This window comes from Paramacrobiotus metropolitanus, unplaced genomic scaffold (genome assembly GCF_019649055.1).
Source record: "Paramacrobiotus metropolitanus isolate TYO unplaced genomic scaffold, Prichtersi_v1.0 Parri_scaffold0000092, whole genome shotgun sequence".
In the NCBI taxonomy this organism is placed as follows: Eukaryota; Metazoa; Tardigrada; class Eutardigrada; order Parachela; family Macrobiotidae; genus Paramacrobiotus; species Paramacrobiotus metropolitanus.
Window position 1 is genome coordinate 399409 of NW_026570312.1, and position 13056 is coordinate 412464.

Genomic DNA, 13056 nt, shown 5'->3' on the forward strand with positions numbered 1-13056 from the left:
ACAATAATTCAAAGCAACAAAATTTCATTTTACGCTGCCGCTCCTTCCATCGTCCCGAGCACGGAAGCAGCGTTGCCTCGCTGAATTTCCAGCGAAAGACGTTGACGGAGGTACTCATGGGAGCGAGGCTCCCCCGTATGCTGTCGAAGTCGTTTGCCAATTTCTTTTACTAAACGGCTAGCTGATTTTCCCCATGGTCCAAGAGTTTCAAAGGCCAGCGGTGCGAAGATGTATCTGCCCAGCAGGTACAAATACAAACCCGCTTTTCTATCCTCCGCCTGAGCGGCGGCGGATCCCGCAGTAACTGACGTTGATTTGCGATGAGATGCAGAGACGGTATCCACGCAGGTCACGTCCCAAGCCAAACACATACCGCGTTGCCACGCAAACGTGGTGCACCAGTTTTGCGGGAATGCCGGCTGATACCAACGATTTGCACAAAATACTTTTCAGACCGCCATGGCGTGGGTGTCTTTCAGCTGAGAATGCACAGGATAACCCGTGGTGGCCATACACATCAACGGGCTTGTGGCACTTAGAACAAGAATGTGCTTCACAGATAATCACCCCCAGTCTCAGGCCGACTGATATCTTCACGGTGTCGTCGTCCAAGAGGTTTCCGATGTGTGCCGAGGGCAAGGCATTTAGCCATATGCCAGCTTCCGGTGTTGACTGTGCGAGGAGACGGGCCCAGTTAATCTCATCATCGCGGAAGATGTCCAGCAGTATGGATAGTGATGTGTTACAAATCTGAAGATCCCATGCTAGTTGTACCTTTCTGAAATTTTGCTCCGGGAGTTCTGCCAGTCGCGCATTGGCTTTCCACAACTCAGAAGCGGCCGAGACATTTACAGTGGGGTGATCAGGAAGCAATAATGACATTAAGCCGGATACGGAGTGAATCGAAGCCGAGAAGGCTGGGAGCGCTAATTCTTCCGCCCGACGTATGCCAATACCGCCTCTGCTCACTGGAAGTGTCGCCTGCCGCCAACACGGGTTGTTTTAGTTACTGCAGTATCCCACCGTATCTCAGCAGTATCCTCATGTGCATCCCTAATGTAAGTGTTATCCTCATACTCGACGGATACAGAAAGGATACGTTAAGATACGTTGGGATACTGCAGGTACTGATGACCCTTAAACCTGCATTAAACAGGATACATGAAGGATACGTAAAGGATACTGTGGAATAGGGTGAGATACTGGCTGCATCACTTAGTGTGTATTCTGCACGTATTGCAAATATTCTTAATGTGGTCATTCTTTTTAATTAGAGTATCCCTCAGTACCCCCACGGTATCCTTTGTGTATCCTCCATGTATCCCGTTATTATGTTTTCTTAGGGTTCTTAGGTTTTCTTAGGTTTTTTAACGGGGTTCATGAGGGATACATAGAGGATACTGCAGGGATACGGAGGGATACGGCAACAATCGAACAGACGTAAAAAAATTGTAAGGATACATGAGGGATACGTAGAGGATACCGTGGAATAGGGCAGGATGCTGTGGGTACAAGCAAAAAAACATGCCTTGAAAAATTTAACGTGTACGAAGTCGTCCATATCTAGTAGATCGAGGTTATCCTGTTCCGCATCCCGAATTTTTCGGCCATCAAAATGGATCACTTTTTTTCTTGTTAGTTGCTCTTGACTGTTGGACTTGTAGTAAGCATTACACATGAAGTAAGTCGTATGTGCATAATAGACGAATTATCCTCCCGGCTTGGCAACGGAATGTCTCAGCGTGGAAACGGACTCGCGACAAAGTGTCTGTGGCGTGATGTCCTGCCAGCGAAATGCCTGCGACTAAATGTCCTGCGACTATTTGTCCCCGTCCATTCGCATCCCCTATCTAGATGTCTAGGAACTACCGCAATTAAACTCCCCTCACACCCTACCCAAAAATAACGCCCCGTCCGATTTGATGCGCCACTTCTCAAATAAAAGCGCTTACCATGAGGCCGTTAAATTCGGAATTTGTGGACTGCGGTAAATGGCCGTATGCTTGTGAATTCTGTGTCAGTGTGTGACTGGAATACATGATGGCTATAATGTACATCGCGGCCTTTCTGGCCTGTACAGCAAAGGGCGATGGAGTCGGCACTGTGAAATGAACGAAATCGTAGAAAAATCGTTCTCTGCAGCGAGTTTTCAGTGCGAATTGGATCCTCCAGAATGTGTGGACAGAACGGTAAGCGCCCGGACGGTGTTACCTTGGCTCCTGTGCGAGACGGCCAGTTTGTAGTATGAGACGCTATGTCATGCTCCTGTACGGTGCCGTCTTCTCATGTGGACCGTTTAGCAAAGCACGCGGGTTACGTACAGCGATTAAGTTTTTCAAAGGATTTCAACGGATTGCGCCGTGGTGCAGTGGTATTGTCTACGCGGATCTAACGACGTAGCCTTAGATTTCCCCATCGGCGCCATTTTTTGCCGTTTCTCGGTTTCCAGTGGATAGCGCCGTAGATTTAGCAGGTTAACGGAACAGGCTGTGCCAAGAGACAGCTGACGGTATGTTTTCAGAGTCACCAATTTTTATTTGAATAACTTTTATTAAGTAACCCGTACAAGTACAAGGCTACGAACTTAGTCCTGAAATACCATGTACAACGAAAACACTTCCGCTATGGGGGTATGTTCTGTACGACCAATTTCCTCGTCTCCCCTGTTCTTTCACCGTCTTGCTGAACGCCAGTATGCACCATCACGGAGTTGGTGATTTAGACATAAATTTAAACATAAATTCCGTCTTTAACCCGACCGCGGGTTTACATGTAGTAACAAAAGCGCAGTTTCTGTGTTTTCAAATCTAAAAACAAAATTTAAAAAGAGCTAGATAATTCCTGGCACCAGATGTGTGTACTAGGTTCCACTTGGCATACATTCAGGACAGATTTCAAAACAATTAATTCGGGTTGTTTTGGGCTCGAAATTAGGTTTTTGACGGACATGCTGTCCTAGCATAAATAGATAGCCGCTTTGTACACGACCCGGATCTAAGCTGGATGTTAGCGCCGTTTTTTTTTCACGGCTACCTTTTTTCTCGTACATTTTGGTGGAGGTCCATAAAACACATTTTTGAAGGACGTAGAAAAAAACGTGACTGAAGTGAAGTATAAACAGGCCTTCAGGCTGTGTCAGCAACACTTCATAATACTGGATCTCCGCCCCCGAGTGACGAGTGCGTTAATTTAACAAGCTTCAAATAGCGTTGTCGTTAAAATCCTTGATGCTTGTTGCTTGAAATGGTAACGCTGAGCTGAGTGAGCACTTCCTGGGATCACCTCTATTGCCGACAGGAGTAACTCCCGTGATCAGAAAAAAGGTTGAAGAAGTTAAGAACATGTGCGACCGACTTGCGCTTATTCCTAAACACCAAGCGCTGTTTTTGCTGAAAAATTGTCTTGGTGTGCCAAAAATTGTGCACCTGCTTCGAACCTCTGTGGCGTGGCAGTTCTCAAAAGAATTATACGCCTTAGACCAAACTTTCCGCGGCGCAGTAGAGAGCATCACCAACGTCAGAATGGACCATCCGACGTGGTTACAGGCATCCCTACCTGTTCGATTGGGTGGTTTAGGGATACGACGCACAGAGGAGCTAGCTCCCTCCGCCTACTTTGCATCGGCTTCCTCATTGCGTCCGCTTATCTCTAAACTATGCCCGATCCTACCACCGACGGATATAACCACCGCAACACTGGCATGGAAGTTGGTCACCTGCTTGAACGATGTGCCGGCCGAACCCGTCCAGAGCATCCAAAAAGCCTGGGATACTCCCGTGACCTTACGTGCTTTTTCAGACCTTTCAGCTCTCCGTGTGTCTGCTACAGAAGTGGCACACTTGAAGGCTGTCTCGACCCCAGAATCAGGTCACTGGATCCACGCATTACCCGCTGCATGTTTGGGTAATTTACTCGAAAACATTGATTTCCAAACCAGCGTCGCTCTACGATTAGGAGCTCCAATCGTCACTCCCCACGAATGTAAGTGCGGCGAATGGGTGGACGAACTCGGGAGACATGGACTGCGATGCAAACAATCAGCCGGACGTCTACCTAGACACGATGGCATCAGCAGGGAGTTCGCCCGCGCGCTAACGACGAGCGGTTTCCCTGCCAGAATGGAACCGAAGGGACTGGCCATAACAAGCAATAAAAGACCGGATGTTATTACGCTTATTCCATGGGAACGTGGCAAACCACTCGCAATAGACGTGACATGTGTGGACACTCTGGCCACCTCCTATATTGACCGTACATCCGTCAATGTCGGTGCCGCAGCGGAACTGGCCGAAACAAAAAAGCTCGCAAAACATGCGTGGCTTCAGCCAAGGTACAATTTTGTTGCCGCTGGCTTTGAAATATACGGACCATTGGGCGACGGAGCTAAGAAGCTGGTCGATAAAGTCGGATACCTTATAGCGGCCGCTACCGGGCAATCGCGCGCGAAAGAATTCTTACGGCAACGGATCTCCATACAAATTCAAAGAGGGAACGCTCTGTGTGTGATGGGCACAATAAAGGAACAGGAGAAATTAGAAGAAATTTTCTTGTTGTAGCGGATTGTCTATTTTATTGAGTGTGTTATTATGTGGGACTTTTAAGCGATTTTTTTTATTTTGTTCAAACAGTAGTCCAATAGCATACTTACTTCATGTATGGTTAATTACTGTTCGGCGCATGCGGAAGTGGCTGCAGTGTAGTGGTATTCCTCACAATCGGTGTTAACGTTTGCAATTTTTAGCTCGTAGCAGCAGCTGCTAGTGATTAATGATTAACTTCTGAAAAATGACCAAACGATAGAGTGAGCGCAAACACCGCATTTTTATAGAGTTTGTATAACATTTATAGGGCCTTCTGTCGAGTTTCTCGTTTAGATGAAGTTCCCCTACTTCTAAGATTTAATATATAAGGAAAACGCCTTTTTATCGCGCCGAGTTCACTAAGAAACCTGTTTGCCCCGCGCTAATTGGGTAAACCCTAGAGGCGTAGACCCAGATGTTTGTCTACGGCGACGAGATGCATCGGGTGGAAGACTGGAACGTCGTGGACGTTCTGGTCGACGGCGGGCTCCTGCAGCACGGCGCCGTCGTCAACGTGGCGGAGGGCGGTCTGATCGTCGATTTTCGCTGTGCGGGGCAGCGGGCGCAGTTTGTGGAATACGGGCGCATTTTTGGCTGCAGCTCCAAGGCCGGATGGCGCTCGCCGCAGGACGCCCAGCCGGTGCAGGTCCTGCTGCGCCGCCCAGTGGACGGCGCCTGGATTTGGTATGCAGGCCGGTTCGTCGGCACCGGAGCACTGAGCTCTGTGTATGCGAAATGCGTGCAAGTGCTGTTGCCCCATGGGACCGTCAAGGAGCTGGTCCCCCGTCGTCAGCTGCGCCCCCCACCCACGGTCGCCGGTCTCCGAGAGCGCTGTGTCAAGAAGGATGATTTCGTCATCCGCTGCTGTCGGTTGCCGCCTCTCTACTGGTCAGAGGCGTCCGCTGCGGTCCGGGAGGTCTTCCAGTACGAAATCAACCAGCGCTTCTACGTGCACTGCACGGCGCTGCTCAGCAAGACGCTGCATTATCTGCAGTGGCACACTGACTCTCCGTTGACGGATGAGCAAGTGGTACGTTTCTGTATATTCCCTCCGTTTTATTATTTCCTTTAAAATTTAATTGATGGATTTTATGTGCATACAGAAATCCGCATACAACACCATAGTGACGCTTGATGCGGAGATGGGTCGCACAACCGTTACGTGGCAATGGCTGCTCCGCCATCAGGAGACCGCTAGCACTCCGCAGCCAAAACGAAAAATTCCCGGAGGTCAGCGCGGGAGTCTGCCGCTGCCGGTGGAGCTGCTGCTGGAGGTCTTCCGCGCCCTGGACTCCATCGGGCGTTTCCGATGTCGGCGGGTGTGTCCCCTGTGGAACGCTCTCCTCACCACCGAAGCCTACTTCCCCGATGTGCGCGTCTCCAACACCGACACGGACTACGGTGGTGTGCCGGATTACGAGCATTCACTGTACTGGATGTTCGTCTGCCTGCTGAAAAGCCTGAACAGCGCGACGAAGATGGCGGTTATCGTGGGTATCGGACTGTACAAATTCTTCGAACTAACCATCCTGCTGTGCGCGGTGCTCAAGGCGACGAGCCTCCCGGCGCTGGTGCTCCACAAGGGTAATTTCATTGACGAAGACGGGAACGTGGACGCGGTCATCAGCTGTCTGGCGGTGCTGTCCGTGCCGAAGGCGTCGCCCGCCCGAATAGTTTGGCGACAGTGCCGTTTCGGGGATGCCAACATCACGGCCACGGTCGCGGAGCATTCGTTCCGCGGCATTCAGGCGGCCGGGTATGGGGTGCGGAAAGCGAAGTTGTGGGAGCTGTTGGAGAAGAATCTCGTCCTCAAGAAGCCCTTGGATCGGCGGATACTGGGGCAGTGGATTGCCGACTGCATTGCGCACCAGCGCAAGGAGCAAATTGAAATGATTATCGAGGTCAGTTGTTTTTGGGCCGGATTAGTGGTACTAAAACGATGATTTTAAAGCTCTCAATTGGAATTGCTTGTACAGCGGTTCCATGGAGCAATCGACTGTTCCGGTTGGAAAAGAATGCGAGGTCACGAAGCAGCTATGATTACGATTACCAAAAATTGAGAAACACCAACCAGTTCACTGTGCGGCCAAATCGCAGGCCTAATAATATTTATTAGAACGTCCCGTACGGACGGTAGAAGAACGAAAACGGAAATCACGTTCAGAAATAGTATGGACAGTTTCCGATAAATGTACAAAGTCATGTTGCGTGTAAGAACTTTGACTCTCTGTACGACCGATCTTCGTATGCGTGGTACTTTGAGGAGGCTTGGAGATTAATCTAAATATTGGTGGGTTCTCTCGCTCGTATATTTATTAACTTTTATGATTACCAGATACGAGTACATGTGTAACTGGTAATTATAAAACAAGATCATAATTTCTGGTCAAATCTGGTGCAATGTCAGTAGTTACTACAAGACTATCAGCAGGGCGCCATCCGAGGGAAACCGAGAAACGGCTGAAAAATGCACTGATGGTCGGATCGAACCTCGGCTACGTCGTTAGATCCACGTAGGGCAGTACCACTGCACCACGGCGCAATACGTTGAAATCCTTTGAAAGATTTTGTCGCTGTACATGAGCAGCTTCTCTTCTCACAAGACTCTAATTTACTTTTGCTGCACTTACCATAGTCAGTGGTGCGCGTTTGAACTTTTATAGAAGTTCGTCAAATACATTTAAATTTTTGAGATCGGTGTTTCCACCGAACCAGACTAGGCCGCCACCATTTTCTTCGCCATTCGAGAATGAGCACGGAAATTAGCTGATTAGAAATTTTGATAGATAAGGCTATCTGGACCAATGTCTATACAGTACTCTCGTGGCTCGTCCCGTCTCGCATTAACTGGGACAAATTCACGCTTGTTGTCGTCTCCCGGCTAGCATGCAGTGTATAGTGACTGATGTGGTGGCACCTTGCAGGTTCTACATAACTACCAATGGCGGGATACGCGTGAGTCGACCCATTACCGTTGCCGCAACTGGACGCCGGTTACCCTCCACAAACTGGACACCAGCAAGCTGACTACGCTGACGGCGGCGGTGCTGAGCGAAAGGGTAGAGCAAAGCGTGATTCTGCTCTCATTGCCGAACTGGATGTGTCTGCCTGGCTTCATGTTCCTCCTTTTAGCAGTGCGAAAATGGGCCTGCTTTATTATAGTTTTATTCGGCATACGTAATAATTCGTTTGCGCGGGTTTATACTAATAAAAAATTTAAGTTTTTAAACACTGGAATAAACATCCAAAATCATTAGAGTCTTCATGAGTTTAGAACGTGCGTTAAATGTAACCAAAACAGCCGCTGTATTCCTCTGTCCTACCGCTAAATTTTGACGTTGCTTGAAAAAGACTGTAGAATGTAGATCGAGGCTTCCCGGTAATATCACGGATCTTGCCCCCAACGAAAGCGGATTAGCTCGGCGAAAGCCAATCCAAATGTCCCAAGGATATGGTCGCAAATGTCCTGGGCGTGCTCTTTAATATGCGAACGGCACCGGCAATAACAGTTAGATAATCGACCAGGCACATATTTTTTTGTAACTTATTTTATTCAGTTTCTTGGAAGAAACATGTGGTTAGAAAATGGATGTTGCTAAAGCGAACACGTAGTAGCAGGGACAAGAAAAATGCATTGAATTACTAGTAGTCCTCATCTGATTCATTAATACACTATTAGTCACATTCTCAACGTTGCATGCTCGTTACGTTTATTCGGAGATCGTTGGACTAACGCAAATTCTTGCGCATACATCCCTGGAGCGGCTTTTGCTGCATATTGGCAAAACCCCGGAAAACTCCGGAATCGGCCGTCTTGTCTCTGATACCTGACAGTTGACACGCCACTGGTCGCAATCCGCACGGCCACGAGCGGCAAAATTGGTATGAACTATGGTAGTACCAGACATTGCATACAAGCCAATACGAGCATTAGTCTATACGCGGGAAATGCCGGTCGCAATTTGCGGCGGCAACTAGCATGGATAGGGTACTTACCTATGTACAACACGGTTGTATAGCAAACCACAAGAGATGCCTAAGGGATTATCGTCGCTTAGCGTATAAAGCGCATGCGAGTCGCACAACAACGTCCATTTACTGCCATAATAGGTAATAATTACTGAGAAATTGTGAATTTTTCCTCACTTTTGACTGTGAATTTCTGTACCAAGCCAATCAACTGTACCATGGAGCGAACGACGAGCGAAAAGATCCAGCATGCCAAGGACGCTTATGAAGGCCGTGCGGGCGATATGCAGCGCGTGACCACGGAGAAGCACGAAAAATCCGGCGGCGAGGAGAGGCACAGTGTGGTCAGCGAAGTGAAGGACGCGCGCAGTACGACCGAGAAGATGACCGATGCCAAGAAGGCATACGAGGGACCTTGATGGAGTTGTGCGGTACTGCGACAGACGTAGCGGTTTATAAAATACCATTGCATATTCGGGCTAACTACTGCGGAATTTTCATGGAATAGACCTTGCTTATAACAAAATGAACAGAATGACCGGTACATTAACTGTGTCTCTCTTTTCTCGGCATCTCACGTTACTCACGGCGGCGTGCATGTTTCCAGGACTAGTGTAAAGCACATTATTAATTTTGTGATGGTACAGTACTAATGTTGCATGCGTTGTATTGTATTTTCTGCTGAATTCACTTGCTGCTGTGATACAGTAATTACAAATAAAGACGGACAGTAAAAACGTCTGTGAACAAAACGCAAAATTAAAAAAAGGATTAAACTCTTCGCAGTGACCCTTGTCTAACTTCTTGGTTAGGTAGTTCCCTTAACTTGACTACAGGCCGCAAACACATTACCACTGCATGTAGCAGACACGCGTATCCTTAGCGTCGACTTAATTACTCGTACACTCACTGCTGTCAGCATGTTCAACGCGTACTGCCGGCGCGATCGATGTTTTGTATGCATCGTAAACAGACATGCTCCACATCCGGCGCTTACACACGCTATACGCTCAGTCAGCACGAGCATGCTTGCCTTCCGTGAAGTTGTAGTCGCTCGTCTCTTTGCGTTTGTTGTCATTATAAAATCATTCACCAGATCGGACACCCTAGGTTATCTTTACGACACCATTCATTGCGCAATGCGCATAATAATATGCGCTCGTACGAGTATATATGCCGCAGATCTTCTTAATCTTAATACTGTCATGCTTGCTGTGTGTTTTTTCAATCATCATTTCTTAACACCCAAACACCCAGCTGTAACAGTTCCCTAGCTCTGCAGTCTGCACCTAATTATTCCAAAACTACGGTTACGCGAATAGTTTGCTAGACGATTTAAAAAAAATAGTCATGCATAGTACTTCCTTAACTGTCTGCGTTTGCCCTGCGCGTATTTGTCTATGGACTGCCAGATAGTTACCCAAAACTCCTAAATCATCCGCGAAGAAAAAAGATGCCATGGAACCGGCCAAAGTTTGGCTGTAAACGGACCGCTGACGAGAAGGAAGAACGGAAGACGCGCTGTTGTGGCTGTTTTCCCACCTTCGCTTCGTTGCGCCGTCGACGCCGTGCACGAGGCAGTGCCTTACAAATGTACGCACCGGAAATGCATCCGACTCCGAACGCGGGAGCAGATGTGGCCGTCAAGATCTACCAAGCCGTGGCGCAAGCGCAGCCGCCCAGCGCCAGCAGCAACGTGATCATCTGTTCGTCTTCTATTCAGCACATTTTATTGGCTCTCCTTCTTGGCGCCCGCGATCCACTGCGCCAGGATCTCTTGGCGCTGCTGTGTTCCGACGGATGCAGTATTGATGACGTCAGCGCGGCGTTGTCCTGTGTCGCGAGCGACGGGGCTTTCAGTCAAGTCAACGCGATCCTCTACAGTGACAAACTCACCCTCAAACCGTCCTTCAAAGACGCCATGGATAAATCCGATGTGGTCGTACTCCCGGTGGATTTTGAGAACGTAGCTGCCAGCCAGAAAGCATACGACGATTTTTTGATAAATTACAACAGTGACCACCTCCCGGTGGGTGGGCGAAATGGGCAGCGTTCTCGGTAACCCTTTAACCAGTCTGGTGTTGCTCAGTTTATTAACGTTCTCCGCGCCCTGGGTGCTGCAGTTCGAAGACAACTACACCAAACCGCGCGTCTTCACCGCCCTGGACGGCAGTCAGAAGACCGTCCCGTTCCTCCTGTCCGGAAGAACGACCTGGACGTCCTTTAACGCAGCGATGAAAACCGCCGCCACGGATCCGCAGATGGTAATTATGGAGGCCGGCGAGAAGCGGTACAGTGTGATGTGTGTTCTACCGGCTACCGCGGGCGGTGAGGGACTGCGTCAGCTGGAGGAGAGCCTCTCCGCGGAGACATTGCGGGGATGGCGGAAGCAGAGTGTGCGCGCCGTTATGGCACTGTCTTTGCCGAAATTCCGGATAACGTGCCAGGTGGAGCTGCGACGCGGGATAGAGGCGTTGGGGCGGCCAGGTGAGTTGTACCGCACCGCTACTGGGTTTTCTGACATGTTTGAGGAGTGTCCGCTGCAGGGCGTTACCGAGTTCCGGCACAATGTGATGTTCGGTGAGTGTTAAGAGGGGTGACCCGGTACATGGTACCAAATTCGTGTACAAGCACGAAAATTTATTTTCGCGCGCTCCCTAAGACTTTGGTGCATTGTTATATGGCGTTCTGTAACCCGATGATTTGTACGCAGGGGCGTGAAAACCGTTTGTACGCGCAGCCTCCGATCCGTTTGGGAAGTCACGGCTGGAAGAAATTCCAAGTAGTTTAAACGCATTCATTTGTACTCGTACTACCTAACGTCTCATGGATCGATCATCTTCAAATTTTTTACTGACCTTCAAAACTTTTAAAATTCAATTTTAAAATTTGAAAAATGAATTTAGCGTGCGCAAGTATGATCTTTGTACTTGAGTGCTTTTATAATTTATTTAAGTACTTTAAGTTCGAATATAAAATTAGTAAAAATGTTGCAATTCTGGTTCCGGGTAGAAACGATACGTCTTCTTTTATAAGCGTCTATGAGCAAAATGCAGAGACGATCGGCTCATAATGAGATACTGATACACTTGAGATGCGTTTAAACGTTTTCGAATATCCTTATATAGCAACATCCACCGGCATGTTGCGCGCACAAACGGGCTTTACGCCAATGTAGACGATTATCTGGCTACAGATTGCTGTGGAAAAAGGGCATGTACTTTTTTTTTCAACGTAATGTCTTTATTTCAATTTGGCGATACAATACAGACACAAGTTTCCTAGAAAAGTAAAAGGTTTGTAATGAATACACAGCCTCAGCCGACTACGGGATTTGCATGGTTTTCGTGCATGTACCGTTGCCTGAATTTGCTATCATGTACCGGGTCATTTCACTTAATAGTAGCCAGTCGAGTGTGGCTCGCTGTACTGTGTACGCGGTTAACGAAGGCTTGATGTGTTCGGTAGAAGTGGACGAACTGGGTGTCCGGTCCAGCGTGGCTACTGTGTTCTCCGCCGAGTACCTCTGCGTACCGATACCAGCCTTCATCGCAAATCGGCCCTTCCTGCTGCTGGTTTGGCACAATCAGCTGGATATACCGCTCTTCATCGGCCGCATTACCGATCCCACGCAGGCGTCATAGTCAGATATGGCTGCCCGGGAAGAAATTCTGAGCCTCTAAAAACCATATGCCGCTTTACGTAACGGTTAATGTTATTTAGAGGCTCAGAAGTATGTATGTACCTTAAAAAATGGGTGCGCAATTAATTTCTTGCACATCTTTTACTAAGTACACTTTCGCCTCTTGAATTTCCTGTTCATAAAAAATTAATTTGAATTCTGCAAAAATGTGCAAAAATAATTACCGGCATTTTCTCTGGATTTTGTCCCGGCAAGAAGAAGCCGGATGATGATGATAATTTACTGGTTAACCACGGTCAAATTCGGGTACATACACGGGAACTTAAAATTTGAAAAAAATGGTAGAAAGCTGGTTCGGTACCAAAATGGTCTTCAAAGTAATGTGCGTTTTCGTGCAAAATTTGAAGAGCGTCGGTTCATAATGAGACTTTTGGTACATCTCCGCGCATTTAAACTTTTGGAATTTTAATTCACTAACTCCCGAACCGGATGTTGCGCGCACAAACGGTTTTTTCGCCTATGTAAACGAATCCTTTGGCTACAAAATATCACAGAACGTTTAGAATATATTGCTGCCATCGCTTTGCCATGCATAAACTTACTTTCTCGCCGATTGAACGTTAGAAAGTGTCCATATAAATTAGAATATTATGGTAACCTTCCCACCAACAGGCGATAGTACATCGCGGTACTGTAGTTTTATTTATTTGCAATAAGTACAAAGACGAGCATCGCTCACAAAAATACGTTCGCGGTACTTCTGAAAACTTGTTACTACTTAACTGTACTAACTACCGCTATACTTATCCCGCTTATATGCATGTGCTCATAACGTCTTTCAGCGTTTCCCGCTTAAATGTAGAA

At 47.9% G+C, this 13056-nt stretch overlaps 1 protein-coding gene across 2 annotated transcripts; it reads left to right on the forward strand.

The window, feature by feature from the left end:
• The first annotated feature begins 9610 nt into the window (after nt 1–9610).
• LOC129596574 (uncharacterized) lies at nt 9611–12481 on the forward strand. Of its 2 annotated transcripts, none has more exons than XM_055493901.1 (2): nt 9611–11129; nt 12018–12481. In XM_055493901.1, exons 1-2 carry the CDS (start codon nt 10592–10594, stop codon nt 12191–12193), a joined length of 714 nt encoding a protein of 237 aa, XP_055349876.1. In that variant the 5' UTR covers nt 9611–10591; the 3' UTR covers nt 12194–12481. The 2 variants fall into 2 exon arrangements, with proteins under 2 accessions (XP_055349876.1, XP_055349877.1); XM_055493902.1 differs by having other exon boundaries at nt 9611–11036.
• Nucleotides 12482–13056: the final 575 nt, after the last annotated feature.

Excerpts from the sequence above, each read along its gene's own strand:
- LOC129596574 (XM_055493901.1), top strand. The coding sequence starts at position 10,592 with ATGGGCAGCGTTCTCGGTAACCCTTTAACCAGTCTGGTGTTGCTCAGT. Across the intron at positions 11,130-12,017 it reads CCGGCACAATGTGATGTTCG|AAGTGGACGAACTGGGTGTC; the intron begins GTGAGTGTTAAG and ends TGTGTTCGGTAG.